This window comes from Oncorhynchus mykiss, chromosome 16, assembly GCF_057628025.1.
Source record: "Oncorhynchus mykiss isolate SJ-2025 chromosome 16, ASM5762802v1, whole genome shotgun sequence".
In the NCBI taxonomy this organism is placed as follows: domain Eukaryota; kingdom Metazoa; phylum Chordata; class Actinopteri; order Salmoniformes; family Salmonidae; genus Oncorhynchus; species Oncorhynchus mykiss.
In genome coordinates, this window is record NC_143037.1 from 67,484,088 (window position 1) to 67,506,500 (window position 22,413).

Here is a 22,413-nt window from a genome sequence, read left to right on the forward strand (position 1 = left end):
CTCTGTCACTGTGATTTGCTACTGACTCATCGGTCAGTCACTTTGATTGGCTACAAAGGCTGTTAGTTGCTGCTGTAATTGGCTACCAGAGCTCTTGCCTCATCCAGCTTTTGGCTCAATAGAGGAGGGTGTGTAAATGATCTCTCTCTCTCTCTCTCTCTCTCTCTCTCTCTCTCTGTTGCTGTCTCTCTCTCTTTCTCTTTCTCTCTCTGTCTCTCTCTCTCTCTCTCTCTGTCTCTCTCTGTCTCTGTCTCTCTCTCTCTCTGTCTCTCTCTCTCTCTCGCTCTCTCTCTGTCTCTCTCTCTCTCTCTCTCTCTCTCTGTTGCTGTCTCTCTCTGGTGGTGATGAGACCGTTCTCTGAGGAGTTTTGTTGTAAGCAGATGCTAATATTTCATAGCAGCTCTCCAGTCCCCTCTCCTACCTCTCACCCATCTCTTTCCCCTGTCGTCCTTCATCACTCCCCTGACCCGCTAGAAGGGCATGTATTTCACACCACTGTGTGACCTCAGCTTCCCTCCCTCTATGTCCTTTCTCTCCCCTTCCCTCTCCCTCCTTCTCTCCTTTCCTCCCTCGCTTGTCCTATCCCCTCATCTCGCTCTCTCTGATTTTACGTCAGAGGATCCATGAAGAGCAATCTGCTTCATGCACCCCCCCCCCCCACCTAGTTTTCACTTTCTTTTTCTCTCTCACAAGCATGCGCGCACAGTCGCATACACACACATGTACACACAGCCACTAAGGATAGAGGATCTTCAGCCTATTTAGTTTGTGTCGAGCAGGAACAGTTGAGACTGAGTCTGAGGTTCAGGTTCAGGTGCATACTGGGTATATATTTTACAGCGCAGGTGATAAGAAGACTGGATCCCAGAGTTGGGTTCGCAAAATATAGAAATACTGAAAAAATGGTTGTTAACAAAAAACATACTTGACCAAAATAATAAAATCATCTCGATTGGAGGACTTTGCATTACTCTGTAACAGCTTGGTAACAGCATGTTAGGCTACTTCAAGCACAGCTCTCCTCAGATAGGGAGCACGGGCACCGTATAATTGGTATTTTTGGTATTTATTAGAATCCACATCAGCCTCTGCAAAGGCATCAGCTACTCTTCCTGGGGTCCACATGAAAGATGACATAGTACAGGACATTATTAGTCAAGGACTAAAATACATACATTTAAAACACCACACATATCCTACATATCTGTACATACACACTATCTAGGTCTAATACATAATTCAGTGCAAATTACAATACAATATATATAAAATGTGTGTGTCTCTTCACAGTCCCCTTTGTGCAGTAAGGTGTTATTTGATCTGGTTTTAACTGGTTTTATTGGTAGATTGAGTAACTTGGGGCTGCAGAGAGTTCCATGTAGTCATGGCTCTATTTAAAACTGTGCATTTCCCAGCCTCTGTTCTGGACCTGGGGACTGTGAAGAGACCTCTGGTTGCATGTCGTGTGTTGTACTGATGAGTGTCCAGACAGGTCGGTGCCTTCAACATGTCAACACCTCGCACAAAGACCAATAGTGATGCAGTCAGTCTCTCCTCAACTTTGAGCCAGGAGAGACTGACATGCATGTTACCGACACTTTCCCTCCGTGTACATCTAAGTGCGATACGTGCTGCTTTGTTCTGGACCAACTGCAATTGACCTTTGTCCTTCTGTGCTGCACATGACCACACAGCTGGGCAGTAGTCCAGGTGAAACTACACATGACCACACAGCTGGGCAGTAGTCCAGGTGAAACTACACATGACCACACAGCTGGGCAGTACCTCAGGTGAAACTACACATGACCACACAGCTGGGCAGTACCTCAGGTGAAACTACACATGACCACACAGCTGGGCAGTAGTCCAGGTGAAACTTCACATGACCACACAGCTGGGCAGTAGTCCAGGTGAAACTACACATGACCACACAGCTGGGCATACATCAGGTGAAACTACACATGACCACACAGCTGGGCATACCTCAGGTGAAACTACACATGACCACACAGCTGGGCATACCTCAGGTGAAACTACACATGACCACACAGCTGGGCATACCTCAGGTGAAACTACACATGACCACACAGCTGGGCATACCTCAGGTGAAACTACACATGATCACACAGCTGGGCATACCTCAGGTGAAAGTACACATGACCACACAGCTGGGCATACCTCAGGTGTGACTAAACTAGGGCCTGTAGGACCTGTCTGGTCGACTGAGATGTCAAGGATCAGAGAAAAGCACTATCATGGTGAGACCTCTTCTCATTTAGCAACCATTGAGTCTATATGTTTTGACGATGAACGCTTGCCTACCTAGGGTTACACCCAGTAGTTTAGTGTCCAACTTGCTCAATAGCCACATTATTCAAGGTTTAGTGTTGAGCGAGTGATTTGTCCCAAAAATTCTGCTTTTCGTTTTTTTGTATGTTTATCACCAGCCCTTTGCTAGTTACCCGTTCTACAACTGACCCGAGCGCTATGTTAGTGTCTCAGTTATTATTTTATTGTATAAGGACCTGCCCTCAACCTTTGCCACCTTTAAACAGGTAAATGCTCAATGCACAGGGATAATATACTCAAAAGGCAATACCACGGCACAATTGACATGACCATTTTCTTATTTTATTTAACCTTTAATTATACAGGTTTTTCTCATTGAGAGAAGGTATTTTTTTCAAGAGAGACCTGGTCCAATAGCAGCAGGGGGAACAACGTTTCAGACAGAACAACTTACATACACTAACACAACATTAAACAAAACTATAGACTCCTACGAGAATTCACTCTACAATGAACAGGAGTAAATGTTTATGTCTCTCAGTCTGCAGTCTTTCTGTTGGGCAGTAGCAGCCTACACAGTGGGTGTCTTACTCGTAAAGCCATTTCATTTAGTTGCATTTCCTCTTGCTTTCCTTTTTGGTGGCGACCACTTTTGCAGATCATGAACGAAATCCAAAATGTCCTCACTCACCCTAGACATCCTCTCTCTCTCTCTCTTCATCTCGATGTCATCCCTTCCTTCTCTGGGTAGCTATAGGATGGCATGAGAGCGTTGCGTCTAAGCCCTTTGGCAGAACATTAGAGAGGCCAGTGCCATTTGATACCCCGGTAATCTTCCATTAAATCCCCTTGAGACTCAAACACAGCCGCCCTCAGCTCCGCAGGGAAACATTATTCCTCAGATGATCTTTAGAAAAACACGTTCCAACCAGGCACAGAGTGTGTGTGTGTGTGTGTGTGTCTGTCTGTCTGTCTGTCTCTGTCTGTCTGTCTGTCTGTCTGTCTGTCTGTCTGTCTGTCTGTCTGTCTGTCTGTCTGTCTGTCTGTCTGTCTGTGTGTGGGCTGAGAGTTTGTGGCATGTACAAGTGCTGGAATTATTACGACTTAATATCACCGCCCCAGTGAGGTTGGTGGTGAATGTAAGCACCCCACTGTTACACAGTAATGAGATTTAACAGAGCTGATGTGGTCACTGGACATGGTGAGGCGTGCGTGTCTGCGTGCGTGTGTGCGTGCGTGTGTGTTGGTGGGGTCGATATGTCACTGGCTGGGGTTGGAATGGGTTTTGTGGTTGTCATTTGAGTTAGTTAGGTTGCGTTGTTGGTCAAATTATATTAATACATTACATTTTAATGCATTTTCTGATTTTGCGTGTTTTCTTACAAATGTTCTGGCTACAATGTGTGTAATGAGGTCATATGTGTGTGTACGTGTGTTTCTTACAGAAGTATAAGGAGTTTGAGCGAGCGGTGCGTGTAGAAGAGATAGATGGATTGAGGTTGGTGAAGAAGCTGGCTGAGAACATGGAGGAGATGTTTCACAAGAAGTCTGAAGCCATGAAGGTGAGTCAGTCGTCAGCTGTCAAGTCTACTGAGTCAGTCAAGTCAACTGTCAAGTCTACTGAGTCAGTCAAGTCAATTCTGCACTACTGGAACAGAGGAAATCGAACAATTGTTAGAGAACACCAACTGAACACACTGGACCTGTTCAAACCAGTTTACACAGCCAGATCACCCTGGATACAAGTCAGTGTTCAACGTACATCCATGTCTGAGGACGTTGGGAGATGACGTGGAAACCGGCCACTAGGGGCAACAGCGAGCGCTGTTACCTTCAAGTAGGTTTTGGTTTTGCTAGAGCGTGGTGGACGGGCAGAAGCATCTGCCTCTGATTCTAAAGGTTGACAGTTCAAATCCAGAAATAGAAAGTAGATTTTTGATTTAAGCCTATCCCAAACCTTATTTAAACAGTTATAGTTAATGCCTAGCCTTAAAATTTCGGAGTTAATGCCTGAACGAAATTTGACATTTGAGAAACATGGAAGAACGTCTAATTCTGGCGTGAGACTGAGAGCTAGTTGAGTTTGCAACATACATCAGCATGTAACCACATCAGAGACCATACAGTATGGTGATTATGATGGACTGAATAGCTGTAATACGGTGTCTACCACTTTATGCTGACTCAATGAACTTTACTTTGTAAGAATTAACTCACTTCATTCCGCAACAACAATCTATCTATCTATCTATCTATCTATCTATCTATCTATCTATCTATCTATCTATCTATATATCTATCTATCTATCTATCTATCTATCTATCTATCTATCTATCTATCTATCTATCTATCTATCTATCTATCTATCTATCTATCTATCTATCTATCTATCTATCTATCTATCTATCTATCTATCTATCTATCTATCTATCTATCTATCTATCTATCTATCTATCTATCTATCTATCTATCTATCTATCTATCTATCTATCTATCTATCTATCTATCTATCTATCTATCTATCTATCTATCTATCTATCTATCTATCTATCTATCTATCTATCTATCTATCTATCTATCTATCTATCTATCTATCTATCCATCCAGTCATCCAGCCAGCCAGCCATCCATCCCTTGGTGTCTGTGTCACTCTATTGATCCTCTCTATCCCAACTATCTAAGAGGCCACTTTGGGACAGATTTAGGAGCTGTGTGTGTGTGTTTAATGGGGAGGGAGGGGTAGTGAAGGATGGAACCACGACTCTCTGCTTTTATAGCTGCAGGTGATAGATCCTATCAGAGCTTACATGCTGCTGTTAACAGAAATTGGATTTCTATCTGAGTGTGTGTGTGTGTGTGTGTGTGTGTGTGTGTGTGTGTGTGTGTGTGTGTGTGTGTGTGTGTGTGTGTGTGTGAGTGTGTGTGTGTGTGTGTGTGTGTGTGTGTGTGTGTGTGTGTGTGTGTGTGTGTGTGTGTGTGTGTGTGTGTGTGTGTGTGTGTGTGTGTGTGTGTGTGCGCTTGTAGGTTTACATTAGTGGATTCGGCTATTTCAGCCACACCCGTTGCTGACAGGTCATGTAGTTTTGGTTATGTAGTTCGGCTAAACCTAGGGGTATGGCATGACCTTTTGGGAAGTTGAAGCTCATTTACTGTATTTCTACACAATTTAAAAACACTAAAATTATATTTGGAGAACAGCAACAACATACATAATGACCCCAGCCATTCATGATCATTAATGTCCATTCCACAGAGATTTAAACCTGATATTGTGGTGATCTTCAATCGCCGTTCCACAGACCATTAAACCTGATATTTCAGCCATTGATGATCACCGCAATATCAGGTTTAAAGGTCTGTGGAACGGCCATTGATGATCACCACAATATCAGGTTTAAAGGTCTGTGGAACGGCCATTGATGATCACCACAATATCAGGTTTAAAGGTCTGTGGAACGGCCATTGATGATCACCACAATATCAGGTTTAAAGGTCTGTGGAACGGCCATTGATGATCACCACAATATCAGGTTTAAAGGTCTGTGGAACGGCCATTGATGATCACCACAATATCAGGTTTAAAGGTCTGTGGAACCACGTGTTCAATGTCAACCATTACTCAACCTCATTGATTTACCTGTGGAACGGCACACACAGTGCAATGTGAAATAGAGTATCACAGTATCAAGTCACAACAAGGCCGATTTCAAATGCTTACATCAATGGAAAAGTTACTGAAGCAAAACACAGCTGACCCGAATGCAATCTGCCAAATAAATCCTACACATGCATTTCAAAGGACTTACCTAGGCATGTAATCTGTAATCGACCAAAGAATGACGAAAATCACAAAATACAAAAGGAAACTCTACACATTTAAACCATGTCCGTGATTCAGCACCGCTGAATGGACAGCACCTCGGTACAGGTAGTCATAGTGCCGTGGGGTGGTGCTGAATGGACAGCACCTCGGTACAGGTAGTCATTGTTCCGTCAGGTGGTGCTGAATGGACAGCTCCTCGGTACAGGTAGTCATAGTTCCGTCAGGTGGTGCTGAATGGACAGCTCCTCGGTACAGGTAGTCATAGTTCTGTGGGGTGGCTGTTGAATGGACAGCGCCTCGGTACAGGTAGTCATAGTTCTGTGGGGTGGTGCTGAATGGACAGCGCCTCGGTACAGGTAGTCATAGTTCTGTGGGGTGGCTGCTGAATGGACAGCACCTCGGTACAGGTAGTCATAGTTCTGTGGGGTGGTGCTGAATGGACAGCGCCTCGGTACAGGTAGTCATAGTTCCGTGGGGTGGTGCTGAATGGACAGCGCCTCGGTACAGGTAGTCATAGTTCTGTGGGGTGGTGCTGAATGGACAGCGCCTCGGTACAGGTAGTCATAGTTCTGTGGGGTGGCTGCTGAATGGACAGCGTGTCGGTACAGGTAGTCATAGTTCTGTGGGGTGGTGCTGAATGGACAGCACCTCGGTACAGGTAGTCATAGTTCTGTGGGGTGGTGCTGAATGGCAGCACCTCGGTGCAGGTAGTCATAGTTCCGTGGGGTGGTGCTGAATGGACAGCGCCTCGGTACAGGTAGTCATAGTTCCGTGGCATGGCGCCTCTGTCTCAAAGCCAACTATAGAATTATTCCGTTTGTGGGCCGTTAGACATTTTTGGGGCACAGTTAGGTAACCTACAATACGAAGGCCAAGGCACTCAGACCCCGTGTTGGGAGAGCTACCCGCCTGTTGGTTTTCACTCCAAACCCTGTTGTAACTGATTCAGCTTATCAAACAGCTAATTATTAGAATCTGGTGCGCTAGATTGGGTTGGAGCGAAAACCTACAGGACGGTAGCTCTCCAGGAACAAGGTTGGAGAGCCCTGCCACAGGCTTATAGTGAAATCGTAACTGGCACACAGATCTTTAGAAATGGTGGGATCAATTGTAAATTGGCACTGAAAATGGTTTCTGACCCCCTGCTAAAGACTATATGAAGCCACCCTTGTGGAATGACGCATAGAGTCTACATTGACAGTGTCATTGTCTTGTTGCACTGCATTCAAAGATGTTCCACATAATGTTAGCGCCCAGCTCATTTTAGCATTTGCCCGTCTGCAATATTTGCCAGGGAAGGAAAACATTTTACCAAGGTGGCTCTGAGAATATTGAAACATTTTCTATCATCTAGGTGGCTCTGAGAATATTGAAACATTTTCTATCATCTAGGTGGCTCTGAGAATATTGAAACATTTTCTATCATCTAGGTGGCTCTGAGAATATTGAAACATGTTGTATCATCAAGGTGGCTCTGAGAATATTGAAACATTTTGTATCATCTAGGTGGCTCTGAGAATATTGAAACATTTTCTATCATCTAGGTGGCTCTGGGAATATTGAAACATTTTCTATCATCTAGGTGGCTCTGAGAATATTGAAACATTTTCTATCATCTAGGTGGCTCTGAGAATATTGAAACATGTTGTATCATCTAGGTGGCTCTGAGAATATTGAAACATTTTCTATCATCTAGGTGGCTCTGAGAATATTGAAACATTTTCTATCATCTAGGTGGCTCTGAGAATATTGAAACATGTTGTATCATCAAGGTGGCTCTGAGAATATTGAAACATTTTGTATCATCTAGGTGGCTCTGAGAATATTGAAACATTTTCTATCATCTAGGTGGCTCTGGGAATATTGAAACATTTTCTATCATCTAGGTGGCTCTGAGAATATTGAAACATTTTCTATCATCTAGGTGGCTCTGAGAATATTGAAACATGTTGTATCATCTAGGTGGCTCTGAGAATATTGAAACATTTTCTATCATCTAGGTGGCTCTGAGAATATAGAAACATTTTGTATCATCAAGGTGGCTCTGAGAATATTGAAACATTTTCTATCATCTAGCTGGCTATGAGAATATTGAAACATTTTCTATCATCTAGGTGGCTCTGAGAATATTGAAACATTTTACCAAGGTGGCTCTGAGAATATTGAAACATTTTCTATCATCTAGCTGGCTATGAGGATATTGAAACATTTTCTATCATCTAGGTGGCTCTGAGAATATTGAAACATGTTGTATCATCTAGGTGGCTCTGAGAATATTGAAACATTTTGTATCACCAAGGTGGCTCTGAGAATATTGAAACATTTTGTATCATCAAGGTGGCTCTGAGAATATTGAAACATTTTGTATCATCAAGGTGGCTCTGAGAATATTGAAACATTTTCTATCATCTAGGTGGCTCTGAGAATATTGAAACATTTTCTATCATCTAGGTGGCTCTGAGAATATTGAAACATGTTGTATCATCTAAGTGGCTCTGAGAATATTGAAACATTTTGTATCATCAAGGTGGCTCTGAGAATATTGAAACATTTTCTATCATCTAGGTGGCTCTGAGAATATTGAAACATTTTCTATCATCTAGGTGGCTCTGAGAATATTGAAACATGTTGTATCATCAAGGTGGCTCTGAGAATATTGAAACATTTTACCAAGGTGGCTCTGAGAATATTGAAACATGTTCTATCATCTAGGTGGCTCTGAGAATATTGAAACATTTTGTATCATCTAGGTGGCTCTGAGAATATTGAAACATGTTGTATCATCTAGGTGGCTCTGAGAATATTGAAACATTTTGTATCATCTAGGTGGCTCTGAGAATATTGAAACATTTTGTATCATCTAGGTGGCTCTGAGAATATTGAAACATTTTGTATCATCTAGGTGGCTCTGAGAATATTGAAACATTTTGTATCATCTAGGTGGCTCTGAGAATATTGAAACATTTTGTATCATCTAGGTGGCTCTGAGAATATTGAAACATTTTGTATCATCTAGGTGGCTCTGAGAATATTGAAACATTTTGTATCATCTAGGTGGCTCTGAGAATATTGAAACATTTTGTATCATCTAGGTGGCTCTGAGAATATTGAAACATTTTGTGTCAACATGGTGGCTCTGAGAATATTGAAACATTTTGTATCATCTAGGTGGCTCTGAGAATATTGAAACATTTTCTATCATCTAGGTGGCTCTGAGAATATTGAAACATTTTGTATCATCAAGGTGGCTCTGAGAATATTGAAACATTTTGTATCATCTAGGTGGCTCTGATAATATTGAAACATTTTCTATCATCTAGGTGGCTCTGAGAATATAGAAACATTTTGTATCATCAAGGTGGCTCTGAGAATATTGAAACATTTTGTATCATCTAGGTGGCTCTGAGAATATTGAAACATTTTATCAAGGTGGCTCTGAGAATATTGAAACATTTTCTATCATCAAGGTGGCTCTGATAATATTGAAACATTTTCTATCATCTAGGTGGCTCTGAGAATATTGAAACATTTTCTATCATCTAGGTGGCTCTGAGAATATTGAAACATGTTGCATCATCAAGGTGGCTCTGAGAATATTGAAACATTTTCTATCATCTAGGTGGCTCTGAGAATATTGAAACATTTTCTATCATCTAGGTGGCTCTGAGAATATTGAAACATTTTCTATCATCTAGGTGGCTCTGAGAATATTGAAACATGTTGTATCATCTAGGTGGCTCTGAGAATATTGAAACATTTTACCAAGGTGGCTCTGAGAATATTGAAACATTTTCTATCATCTAGGTGGCTCTGAGAATATTGAAACATTTTCTATCATCTAGGTGGCTCTGAGAATATTGAAACATTTTGTATCACCTAGGTGGCTCTGAGAATATTGAAACATGTTGTATCATCTAGGAGGCTCTGAGAATATTGAAACATTTTGTATCATCTAGGTGGCTCTGAGAATATTGAAACATTTTGTATCATCTAGGTGGCTCTGAGAATATTGAAACATGTTGTATCATCTAGGTGGCTCTGAGAATATTGAAACATTTTGTATCATCTAGGTGGCTCTGAGAATATTGAAATATTTTGTATCATCTAGGTGGCTCTGAGAATATTGAAACATTTTGTGTCAACATGGTGGCTCTGAGAATATTGAAACATTTTGTATCATCTAGGTGGCTCTGAGAATATTGAAACATTTTCTATCATCAAGGTGGCTCTGAGAATATTGAAACATTTTGTATCATCTAGGTGGCTCTGATAATATTGAAACATTTTCTATCATCTAGGTGGCTCTGAGAATATTGAAACATTTTGTATCATCAAGGTGGCTCTGAGAATATTGAAACATTTTGTATCATCTAGGTGGCTCTGAGAATATTGAAACATTTTACCAAGGTGGCTCTGAGAATATTGAAACATTTTCTATCATCAAGGTGGCTCTGATAATATTGAAACATTTTCTATCATCTAGGTGGCTCTGAGAATATTGAAACATTTTCTATCATCTAGGTGGCTCTGAGAATATTGAAACATGTTGTATCATCAAGGTGGCTCTGAGAATATTGAAACATTTTCTATCATCTAGGTGGCTCTGAGAATATTGAAACATTTTCTATCATCTAGGTGGCTCTGAGAATATTGAAACATTTTGTATCATCTAGGTGGTTCTGAGAATATTGAAACATTTTGTATCATCTAGGTGGCTCTGAGAATATTGAAACATGTTGTATCATCAAGGTGGCTCTGAGAATATTGAAACATTTTGTATCATCAAGGTGGCTCTGAGAATATTGAAACATTTTGTATCATCTAGGTGGCTCTGAGAAAATTGAAACATTTTGTATCATCTAGGTGGCTCTGAGAATATTGAAACATTTTACCAAGGTGGCTCTGAGAATATTGAAACATTTTCTATCATCTAGCTGGTTCTGAGAATATTGAAACATTTTCTATCATCAAGGTGGCTCTGAGAATATTGAAACATTTTGTATCATCTAGGTGGCTCTGAGAATATTGAAACATTTTGTATCATCTAGGTGGCTCTGAGAATATTGAAACATTTTGTATCATCTAGGTGGCTCTGAGAATATTGAAACATTTTCTATCATCTAGGTGGCTCTGAGAATATTGAAACATGTTGTATCATCTAGGTGGCTCTGAGAATATTGAAACATTTTGTATCATCAAGGTGGCTCTGAGAATATTGAAACATTTTGTATCATCTAGGTGGCTCTGAGAATATTGAAACATTTTCTATCATCTAGGTGGCTCTGAGAATATTGAAACATTTTCTATCATCTAGGTGGCTCTGAGAATATTGAAACATGTTGTATCATCAAGGTGGCTCTGAGAATATTGAAACATTTTGTATCATCTAGGTGGCTCTGAGAATATTGAAACATTTTCTATCATCTAGGTGGCTCTGGGAATATTGAAACATTTTCTATCATCTAGGTGGCTCTGAGAATATTGAAACATTTTCTATCATCTAGGTGGCTCTGAGAATATTGAAACATGTTGTATCATCTAGGTGGCTCTGAGAATATTGAAACATTTTGTGTCAACATGGTGGCTCTGAGAATATTGAAACATTTTGTATCATCTAGGTGGCTCTGAGAATATTGAAACATTTTCTATCATCTAGGTGGCTCTGAGAATATTGAAACATTTTGTATCATCAAGGTGGCTCTGAGAATATTGAAACATTTTGTATCATCTAGGTGGCTCTGAGAATATTGAAACATTTTCTATCATCTAGGTGGCTCTGAGAATATTGAAACATGTTGTATCATCAAGGTGGCTCTGAGAATATTGAAACATTTTGTATCATCTAGGTGGCTCTGAGAATATTGAAACATTTTCTATCATCTAGGTGGCTCTGGGAATATTGAAACATTTTCTATCATCTAGGTGGCTCTGAGAATATTGAAACATTTTCTATCATCTAGGTGGCTCTGAGAATATTGAAACATGTTGTATCATCTAGGTGGCTCTGAGAATATTGAAACATTTTGTGTCAACATGGTGGCTCTGAGAATATTGAAACATTTTGTATCATCTAGGTGGCTCTGAGAATATTGAAACATTTTCTATCATCTAGGTGGCTCTGAGAATATTGAAACATTTTGTATCATCAAGGTGGCTCTGAGAATATTGAAACATTTTGTATCATCTAGGTGGCTCTGATAATATTGAAACATTTTCTATCATCTAGGTGGCTCTGAGAATATAGAAACATTTTGTATCATCAAGGTGGCTCTGAGAATATTGAAACATTTTGTATCATCTAGGTGGCTCTGAGAATATTGAAACATTTTACCAAGGTGGCTCTGAGAATATTGAAACATTTTCTATCATCAAGGTGGCTCTGATAATATTGAAACATTTTCTATCATCTAGGTGGCTCTGAGAATATTGAAACATTTTCTATCATCTAGGTGGCTCTGAGAATATTGAAACATGTTGTATCATCAAGGTGGCTCTGAGAATATTGAAACATTTTGTATCATCTAGGTGGCTCTGAGAATATTGAAACATTTTGTATCATCTAGGTGGCTCTGATAATATTGAAACATTTTCTATCATCTAGGTGGCTCTGAGAATATAGAAACATTTTGTATCATCAAGGTGGCTCTGAGAATATTGAAACATTTTGTATCATCTAGGTGGCTCTGAGAATATTGAAACATTTTACCAAGGTGGCTCTGAGAATATTGAAACATTTTCTATCATCAAGGTGGCTCTGATAATATTGAAACATTTTCTATCATCTAGGTGGCTCTGAGAATATTGAAACATTTTCTATCATCTAGGTGGCTCTGAGAATATTGAAACATGTTGTATCATCAAGGTGGCTCTGAGAATATTGAAACATTTTCTATCATCTAGGTGGCTCTGAGAATATTGAAACATTTTCTATCATCTAGGTGGCTCTGAGAATATTGAAACATTTTCTATCATCTAGGTGGCTCTGAGAATATTGAAACATGTTGTATCATCTAGGTGGCTCTGAGAATATTGAAACATTTTACCAAGGTGGCTCTGAGAATATTGAAACATTTTCTATCATCTAGGTGGCTCTGAGAATATTGAAACATTTTCTATCATCTAGGTGGCTCTGAGAATATTGAAACATTTTGTATCATCTAGGTGGCTCTGAGAATATTGAAACATGTTGTATCATCTAGGAGGCTCTGAGAATATTGAAACATTTTGTATCATCTAGGTGGCTCTGAGAATATTGAAACATTTTGTATCATCTAGGTGGCTCTGAGAATATTGAAACATGTTGTATCATCTTGGTGGCTCTGAGAATATTGAAACATTTTGTATCATCTAGGTGGCTCTGAGAATATTGAAACATTTTGTATCATCTAGGTGGCTCTGAGAATATTGAAACATTTTCTATCATCTAGGTGGCTCTGAGAATATTGAAACATTTTGTATCATCTAGGTGGCTCTGAGAATATTGAAACATTTTGTATCATCTAGGTGGCTCTGAGAATATTGAAACATTTTGTGTCAACATGGTGGCTCTGAGAATATTGAAACATTTTGTATCATCTAGGTTGCTCTGAGAATATTGAAACATTTTCTATCATCTAGGTGGCTCTGAGAATATTGAAACATTTTGTATCATCAAGGTGGCTCTGAGAATATTGAAACATTTTGTATCATCTAGGTGGCTCTGATAATATTGAAACATTTTCTATCATCTAGGTGGCTCTGAGAATATTGAAACATTTTGTATCATCAAGGTGGCTCTGAGAATATTGAAACATTTTGTATCATCTAGGTGGCTCTGAGAATATTGAAACATTTTACCAAGGTGGCTCTGAGAATATTGAAACATTTTCTATCATCAAGGTGGCTCTGATAATATTGAAACATTTTCTATCATCTAGGTGGCTCTGAGAATATTGAAACATTTTCTATCATCTAGGTGGCTCTGAGAATATTGAAACATTTTCTATCATCTAGGTGGCTCTGAGAATATTGAAACATTTTCTATCATCTAGGTGGCTCTGAGAATATTGAAACATGTTGTATCATCAAGGTGGCTCTGAGAATATTGAAACATTTTGTATCATCTAGGTGGCTCTGAGAATATTGAAACATTTTCTATCATCTAGGTGGCTCTGGGAATATTGAAACATTTTCTATCATCTAGGTGGCTCTGAGAATATTGAAACATTTTCTATCATCTAGGTGGCTCTGAGAATATTGAAACATGTTGTATCATCTAGGTGGCTCTGAGAATATTGAAACATTTTGTGTCAACATGGTGGCTCTGAGAATATTGAAACATTTTGTATCATCTAGGTGGCTCTGAGAATATTGAAACATTTTCTATCATCTAGGTGGCTCTGAGAATATTGAAACATTTTGTATCATCAAGGTGGCTCTGAGAATATTGAAACATTTTGTATCATCTAGGTGGCTCTGAGAATATTGAAACATTTTCTATCATCTAGGTGGCTCTGAGAATATTGAAACATGTTGTATCATCAAGGTGGCTCTGAGAATATTGAAACATTTTGTATCATCTAGGTGGCTCTGAGAATATTGAAACATTTTCTATCATCTAGGTGGCTCTGGGAATATTGAAACATTTTCTATCATCTAGGTGGCTCTGAGAATATTGAAACATTTTCTATCATCTAGGTGGCTCTGAGAATATTGAAACATGTTGTATCATCTAGGTGGCTCTGAGAATATTGAAACATTTTGTGTCAACATGGTGGCTCTGAGAATATTGAAACATTTTGTATCATCTAGGTGGCTCTGAGAATATTGAAACATTTTCTATCATCTAGGTGGCTCTGAGAATATTGAAACATTTTGTATCATCAAGGTGGCTCTGAGAATATTGAAACATTTTGTATCATCTAGGTGGCTCTGATAATATTGAAACATTTTCTATCATCTAGGTGGCTCTGAGAATATAGAAACATTTTGTATCATCAAGGTGGCTCTGAGAATATTGAAACATTTTGTATCATCTAGGTGGCTCTGAGAATATTGAAACATTTTACCAAGGTGGCTCTGAGAATATTGAAACATTTTCTATCATCAAGGTGGCTCTGATAATATTGAAACATTTTCTATCATCTAGGTGGCTCTGAGAATATTGAAACATTTTCTATCATCTAGGTGGCTCTGAGAATATTGAAACATGTTGTATCATCAAGGTGGCTCTGAGAATATTGAAACATTTTGTATCATCTAGGTGGCTCTGAGAATATTGAAACATTTTGTATCATCTAGGTGGCTCTGATAATATTGAAACATTTTCTATCATCTAGGTGGCTCTGAGAATATAGAAACATTTTGTATCATCAAGGTGGCTCTGAGAATATTGAAACATTTTGTATCATCTAGGTGGCTCTGAGAATATTGAAACATTTTACCAAGGTGGCTCTGAGAATATTGAAACATTTTCTATCATCAAGGTGGCTCTGATAATATTGAAACATTTTCTATCATCTAGGTGGCTCTGAGAATATTGAAACATTTTCTATCATCTAGGTGGCTCTGAGAATATTGAAACATGTTGTATCATCAAGGTGGCTCTGAGAATATTGAAACATTTTCTATCATCTAGGTGGCTCTGAGAATATTGAAACATTTTCTATCATCTAGGTGGCTCTGAGAATATTGAAACATTTTCTATCATCTAGGTGGCTCTGAGAATATTGAAACATGTTGTATCATCTAGGTGGCTCTGAGAATATTGAAACATTTTACCAAGGTGGCTCTGAGAATATTGAAACATTTTCTATCATCTAGGTGGCTCTGAGAATATTGAAACATTTTCTATCATCTAGGTGGCTCTGAGAATATTGAAACATTTTGTATCATCTAGGTGGCTCTGAGAATATTGAAACATGTTGTATCATCTAGGAGGCTCTGAGAATATTGAAACATTTTGTATCATCTAGGTGGCTCTGAGAATATTGAAACATTTTGTATCATCTAGGTGGCTCTGAGAATATTGAAACATGTTGTATCATCTTGGTGGCTCTGAGAATATTGAAACATTTTGTATCATCTAGGTGGCTCTGAGAATATTGAAACATTTTGTATCATCTAGGTGGCTCTGAGAATATTGAAACATTTTCTATCATCTAGGTGGCTCTGAGAATATTGAAACATTTTGTATCATCTAGGTGGCTCTGAGAATATTGAAACATTTTGTATCATCTAGGTGGCTCTGAGAATATTGAAACATTTTGTGTCAACATGGTGGCTCTGAGAATATTGAAACATTTTGTATCATCTAGGTGGCTCTGAGAATATTGAAACATTTTCTATCATCTAGGTGGCTCTGAGAATATTGAAACATTTTGTATCATCAAGGTGGCTCTGAGAATATTGAAACATTTTGTATCATCTAGGTGGCTCTGATAATATTGAAACATTTTCTATCATCTAGGTGGCTCTGAGAATATTGAAACATTTTGTATCATCAAGGTGGCTCTGAGAATATTGAAACATTTTGTATCATCTAGGTGGCTCTGAGAATATTGAAACATTTTACCAAGGTGGCTCTGAGAATATTGAAACATTTTCTATCATCAAGGTGGCTCTGATAATATTGAAACATTTTCTATCATCTAGGTGGCTCTGAGAATATTGAAACATTTTCTATCATCTAGGTGGCTCTGAGAATATTGAAACATGTTGTATCATCAAGGTGGCTCTGAGAATATTGAAACATTTTCTATCATCTAGGTGGCTCTGAGAATATTGAAACATTTTCTATCATCTAGGTGGCTCTGAGAATATTGAAACATTTTGTATCATCTAGGTGGTTCTGAGAATATTGAAACATTTTGTATCATCTAGGTGGCTCTGAGAATATTGAAACATGTTGTATCATCAAGGTGGCTCTGAGAATATTGAAACATTTTGTATCATCAAGGTGGCTCTGAGAATATTGAAACATTTTGTATCATCTAGGTGGCTCTGAGAAAATTGAAACATTTTGTATCATCTAGGTGGCTCTGAGAATATTGAAACATTTTACCAAGGTGGCTCTGAGAATATTGAAACATTTTCTATCATCTAGCTGGTTCTGAGAATATTGAAACATTTTCTATCATCAAGGTGGCTCTGAGAATATTGAAACATTTTGTATCATCTAGGTGGCTCTGAGAATATTGAAACATTTTGTATCATCTAGGTGGCTCTGAGAATATTGAAACATTTTGTATCATCTAGGTGGCTCTGAGAATATTGAAACATTTTCTATCATCTAGGTGGCTCTGAGAATATTGAAACATGTTGTATCATCTAGGTGGCTCTGAGAATATTGAAACATTTTGTATCATCAAGGTGGCTCTGAGAATATTGAAACATTTTGTATCATCTAGGTGGCTCTGAGAATATTGAAACATTTTCTATCATCTAGGTGGCTCTGAGAATATTGAAACATTTTCTATCATCTAGGTGGCTCTGAGAATATTGAAACATGTTGTATCATCAAGGTGGCTCTGAGAATATTGAAACATTTTGTATCATCTAGGTGGCTCTGAGAATATTGAAACATTTTCTATCATCTAGGTGGCTCTGGGAATATTGAAACATTTTCTATCATCTAGGTGGCTCTGAGAATATTGAAACATTTTCTATCATCTAGGTGGCTCTGAGAATATTGAAACATGTTGTATCATCTAGGTGGCTCTGAGAATATTGAAACATTTTGTGTCAACATGGTGGCTCTGAGAATATTGAAACATTTTGTATCATCTAGGTGGCTCTGAGAATATTGAAACATTTTCTATCATCTAGGTGGCTCTGAGAATATTGAAACATTTTGTATCATCAAGGTGGCTCTGAGAATATTGAAACATTTTGTATCATCTAGGTGGCTCTGATAATATTGAAACATTTTCTATCATCTAGGTGGCTCTGAGAATATAGAAACATTTTGTATCATCAAGGTGGCTCTGAGAATATTGAAACATTTTGTATCATCTAGGTGGCTCTGAGAATATTGAAACATTTTACCAAGGTGGCTCTGAGAATATTGAAACATTTTCTATCATCAAGGTGGCTCTGATAATATTGAAACATTTTCTATCATCTAGGTGGCTCTGAGAATATTGAAACATTTTCTATCATCTAGGTGGCTCTGAGAATATTGAAACATGTTGTATCATCTAGGTGGCTCTGAGAATATTGAAACATTTTGTATCATCAAGGTGGCTCTGAGAATATTGAAACATTTTGTATCATCTAGGTGGCTCTGAGAATATTGAAACATTTTGTATCATCTAGGTGGCTCTGAGAATATTGAAACATTTTCTATCATCTAGGTGGCTCTGAGAATATTGAAACATTTTCTATCATCTAGGTGGCTCTGAGAATATTGAAACATGTTGTATCATCAAGGTGACTCTGAGAATATTGAAACATTTTGTATCATCTAGGTGGCTCTGAGAATATTGAAACATTTTCTATCATCTAGGTGGCTCTGGGAATATTGAAACATTTTCTATCATCTAGGTGGCTCTGAGAATATTGAAACATTTTGTATCATCTAGGTGGCTCTGAGAATATTGAAACATTTTCTATCATCTAGGTGGCTCTGAGAATATTGAAACATTTTCTATCATCTAGGTGGCTCTGAGAATATTGAAACATGTTGTATCATCAAGGTGGCTCTGAGAATATTGAAACATTTTGTATCATCTAGGTGGCTCTGAGAATATTGAAACATTTTCTATCATCTAGGTGGCTCTGGGAATATTGAAACATTTTCTATCATCTAGGTGGCTCTGAGAATATTGAAACATTTTCTATCATCTAGGTGGCTCTGAGAATATTGAAACATGTTGTATCATCTAGGTGGCTCTGAGAATATTGAAACATTTTGTGTCAACATGGTGGCTCTGAGAATATTGAAACATTTTGTATCATCTAGGTGGCTCTGAGAATATTGAAACATTTTCTATCATCTAGGTGGCTCTGAGAATATTGAAACATTTTGTATCATCAAGGTGGCTCTGAGAATATTGAAACATTTTGTATCATCTAGGTGGCTCTGATAATATTGAAACATTTTCTATCATCTAGGTGGCTCTGAGAATATAGAAACATTTTGTATCATCAAGGTGGCTCTGAGAATATTGAAACATTTTGTATCATCTAGGTGGCTCTGAGAATATTGAAACATTTTACCAAGGTGGCTCTGAGAATATTGAAACATTTTCTATCATCAAGGTGGCTCTGATAATATTGAAACATTTTCTATCATCTAGGTGGCTCTGAGAATATTGAAACATTTTCTATCATCTAGGTGGCTCTGAGAATATTGAAACATGTTGTATCATCAAGGTGGCTCTGAGAATATTGAAACATTTTGTATCATCTAGGTGGCTCTGAGAATATTGAAACATTTTGTATCATCTAGGTGGCTCTGAGAATATTGAAACATTTTCTATCATCTAGGTGGCTCTGAGAATATTGAAACATGTTGTATCATCTAGGTGGCTCTGAGAATATTGAAACATTTTGTATCATCAAGGTGGCTCTGAGAATATTGAAACATTTTGTATCATCTAGGTGGCTCTGAGAATATTGAAACATTTTCTATCATCTAGGTGGCTCTGAGAATATTGAAACATTTTCTATCATCTAGGTGGCTCTGAGAATATTGAAACATGTTGTATCATCAAGGTGACTCTGAGAATATTGAAACATTTTGTATCATCTAGGTGGCTCTGAGAATATTGAAACATTTTCTATCATCTAGGTGGCTCTGGGAATATTGAAACATTTTCTATCATCTAGGTGGCTCTGAGAATATTGAAACATTTTCTATCATCTAGGTGGCTCTGAGAATATTGAAACATGTTGTATCATCTAGGTGGCTCTGAGAATATTGAAACATTTTACCAAGGTGGCTCTGAGAATATTGAAACATGTTGTATCATCAAGGTGGCTCTGAGAATATTGAAACATTTTGTATCATCTAGGTGGCTCTGAGAATATTGAAACATTTTCTATCATCTAGGTGGCTCTGGGAATATTGAAACATTTTCTATCATCTAGGTGGCTCTGAGAATATTGAAACATTTTGTATCATCTAGGTGGCTCTGAGAATATTGAAACATGTTGTATCATCTAGGAGGCTCTGAGAATATTGAAACATGTTGTATCATCTAGGTGGCTCTGAGAATATTGAAACATTTTCTATCATCTAGGTGGCTCTGAGAATATTGAAACATTTTCTATCATCTAGGTGGCTCTGAGAATATTGAAACATTTTCTATCATCTAGGTGGCTCTGAGAATATTGAAACATGTTGTATCATCTAGGTGGCTCTGAGAATATTGAAACATTTTGTATCATCTAGGTGGCTCTGAGAATATTGAAACATTTTGTATCATCTAGGTGGCTCTGAGAATATTGAAACATTTTGTATCATCTAGGTGGCTCTGAGAATATTGAAACATTTTCTATCATCTAGGTGGCTCTGAGAATATTGAAACATTTTGTATCATCTAGGTGGCTCTGAGAATATTGAAACATTTTGTATCATCTAGGTGGCTCTGAGAATATTGAAACATTTTGTGTCAACATGGTGGCTCTGAGAATATTGAAACATTTTGTATCATCTAGGTGGCTCTGAGAATATTGAAACATTTTCTATCATCTAGGTGGCTCTGAGAATATTGAAACATTTTGTATCATCAAGGTGGCTCTGAGAATATTGAAACATTTTGTATCATCTAGGTGGCTCTGATAATATTGAAACATTTTCTATCATCTAGGTGGCTCTGAGAATATTGAAACATTTTGTATCATCAAGGTGGCTCTGAGAATATTGAAACATTTTGTATCATCTAGGTGGCTCTGAGAATATTGAAACATTTTACCAAGGTGGCTCTGAGAATATTGAAACATTTTCTATCATCAAGGTGGCTCTGATAATATTGAAACATTTTGTATCATCTAGGTGGCTCTGAGAATATTGAAACATTTTCTATCATCTAGGTGGCTCTGAGAATATTGAAACATGTTGTATCATCAAGGTGGCTCTGAGAATATTGAAACATTTTCTATCATCTAGGTGGCTCTGAGAATATTGAAACATTTTCTATCATCTAGGTGGCTCTGAGAATATTGAAACATTTTGTATCATCTAGGTGGTTCTGAGAATATTGAAACATTTTGTATCATCTAGGTGGCTCTGAGAATATTGAAACATGTTGTATCATCTAGGTGGCTCTGAGAATATTATAACATTTTGTATCATCTAGGTGGCTCTGAGAATATTGAAACATTTTGTATCATCAAGGTGGCTCTGAGAATATTGAAACATTTTGTATCATCTAGGTGGCTCTGAGAATATTGAAACATTTTACCAAGGTGGCTCTGAGAATATTGAAACATTTTCTATCATCTAGCTGGTTCTGAGAATATTTAAACATTTTCTATCATCAAGGTGGCTCTGAGAATATTGAAACATTTTGTATCATCTAGGTGGCTCTGAGAATATTGAAACATTTTGTATCATCTAGGTGGCTCTGAGAATATTGAAACATTTTCTATCATCTAGGTGGCTCTGAGAATATTGAAACATTTTCTATCATCTAGGTGGCTCTGAGAATATTGAAACATGTTGTATCATCTAGGTGGCTCTGAGAATATTGAAACATTTTGTATCATCTAGGTGGCTCTGAGAATATTGAAACATGTTGTATCATCAAGGTGGCTCTGAGAATATTGAAACATGTTGTATCATCTAGGTGGCTCTGAGAATATTGAAACATTTTGTATCATCTAGGTGGCTCTGAGAATATTGAAACATTTTGTATCAACAAGGTGGCTCTGAGAATATTGAAACATTTTTGTATCAACAAGATGGCTCTGAGAATATTAATATGGCGACATAGTTGCCAACTAGGAGGCATCGCGCGCATTTTTTTTTCTGTGCCAACTTGTCTCTGTCTGATATTATAGTTTTGCCTAAGCAGCAGTTGCACTATCTGGGTGCTCATTAAATAAAGCAGTTGTATACATCCACTATAGCTAAATAACTGAATATTTAATGATGTTTTACCAGCTAAATGTATCTGTTAGAATATCTCATTTGAATTCAGGAAGATGGACAAACTAGACTGATAGAGTGAGAGGTGGAAAAGCATTAATCCAGAGACAGGCAGGCTTCAGGTGGGGATTAGGGATGCTGGCAGAGGATCATAGCTGCAGGAAGTAGGGCAGCTGAGGGTGCTGCAGCACCTCCTGAAAAATAATCATTAACTAAATATATATATAT

At 38.1% G+C, this 22,413-nt stretch overlaps 1 protein-coding gene across 1 annotated transcript in view; it reads left to right on the forward strand.

Annotated features, from left to right (window-relative positions):
- The window catches only part of cacna2d3a (calcium voltage-gated channel auxiliary subunit alpha2delta 3a), a 324,461-nt gene that overhangs the window by 36,022 nt on the left and 266,026 nt on the right, over positions 1 to 22,413 (forward strand). Inside the window, exon 3 of the mRNA XM_036947559.2 lies at positions 3,735 to 3,851. Coding sequence (XP_036803454.1) covers positions 3,735 to 3,851 — 117 coding nt within the window. The remainder of the gene's footprint in view (positions 1 to 3,734; positions 3,852 to 22,413) is intronic.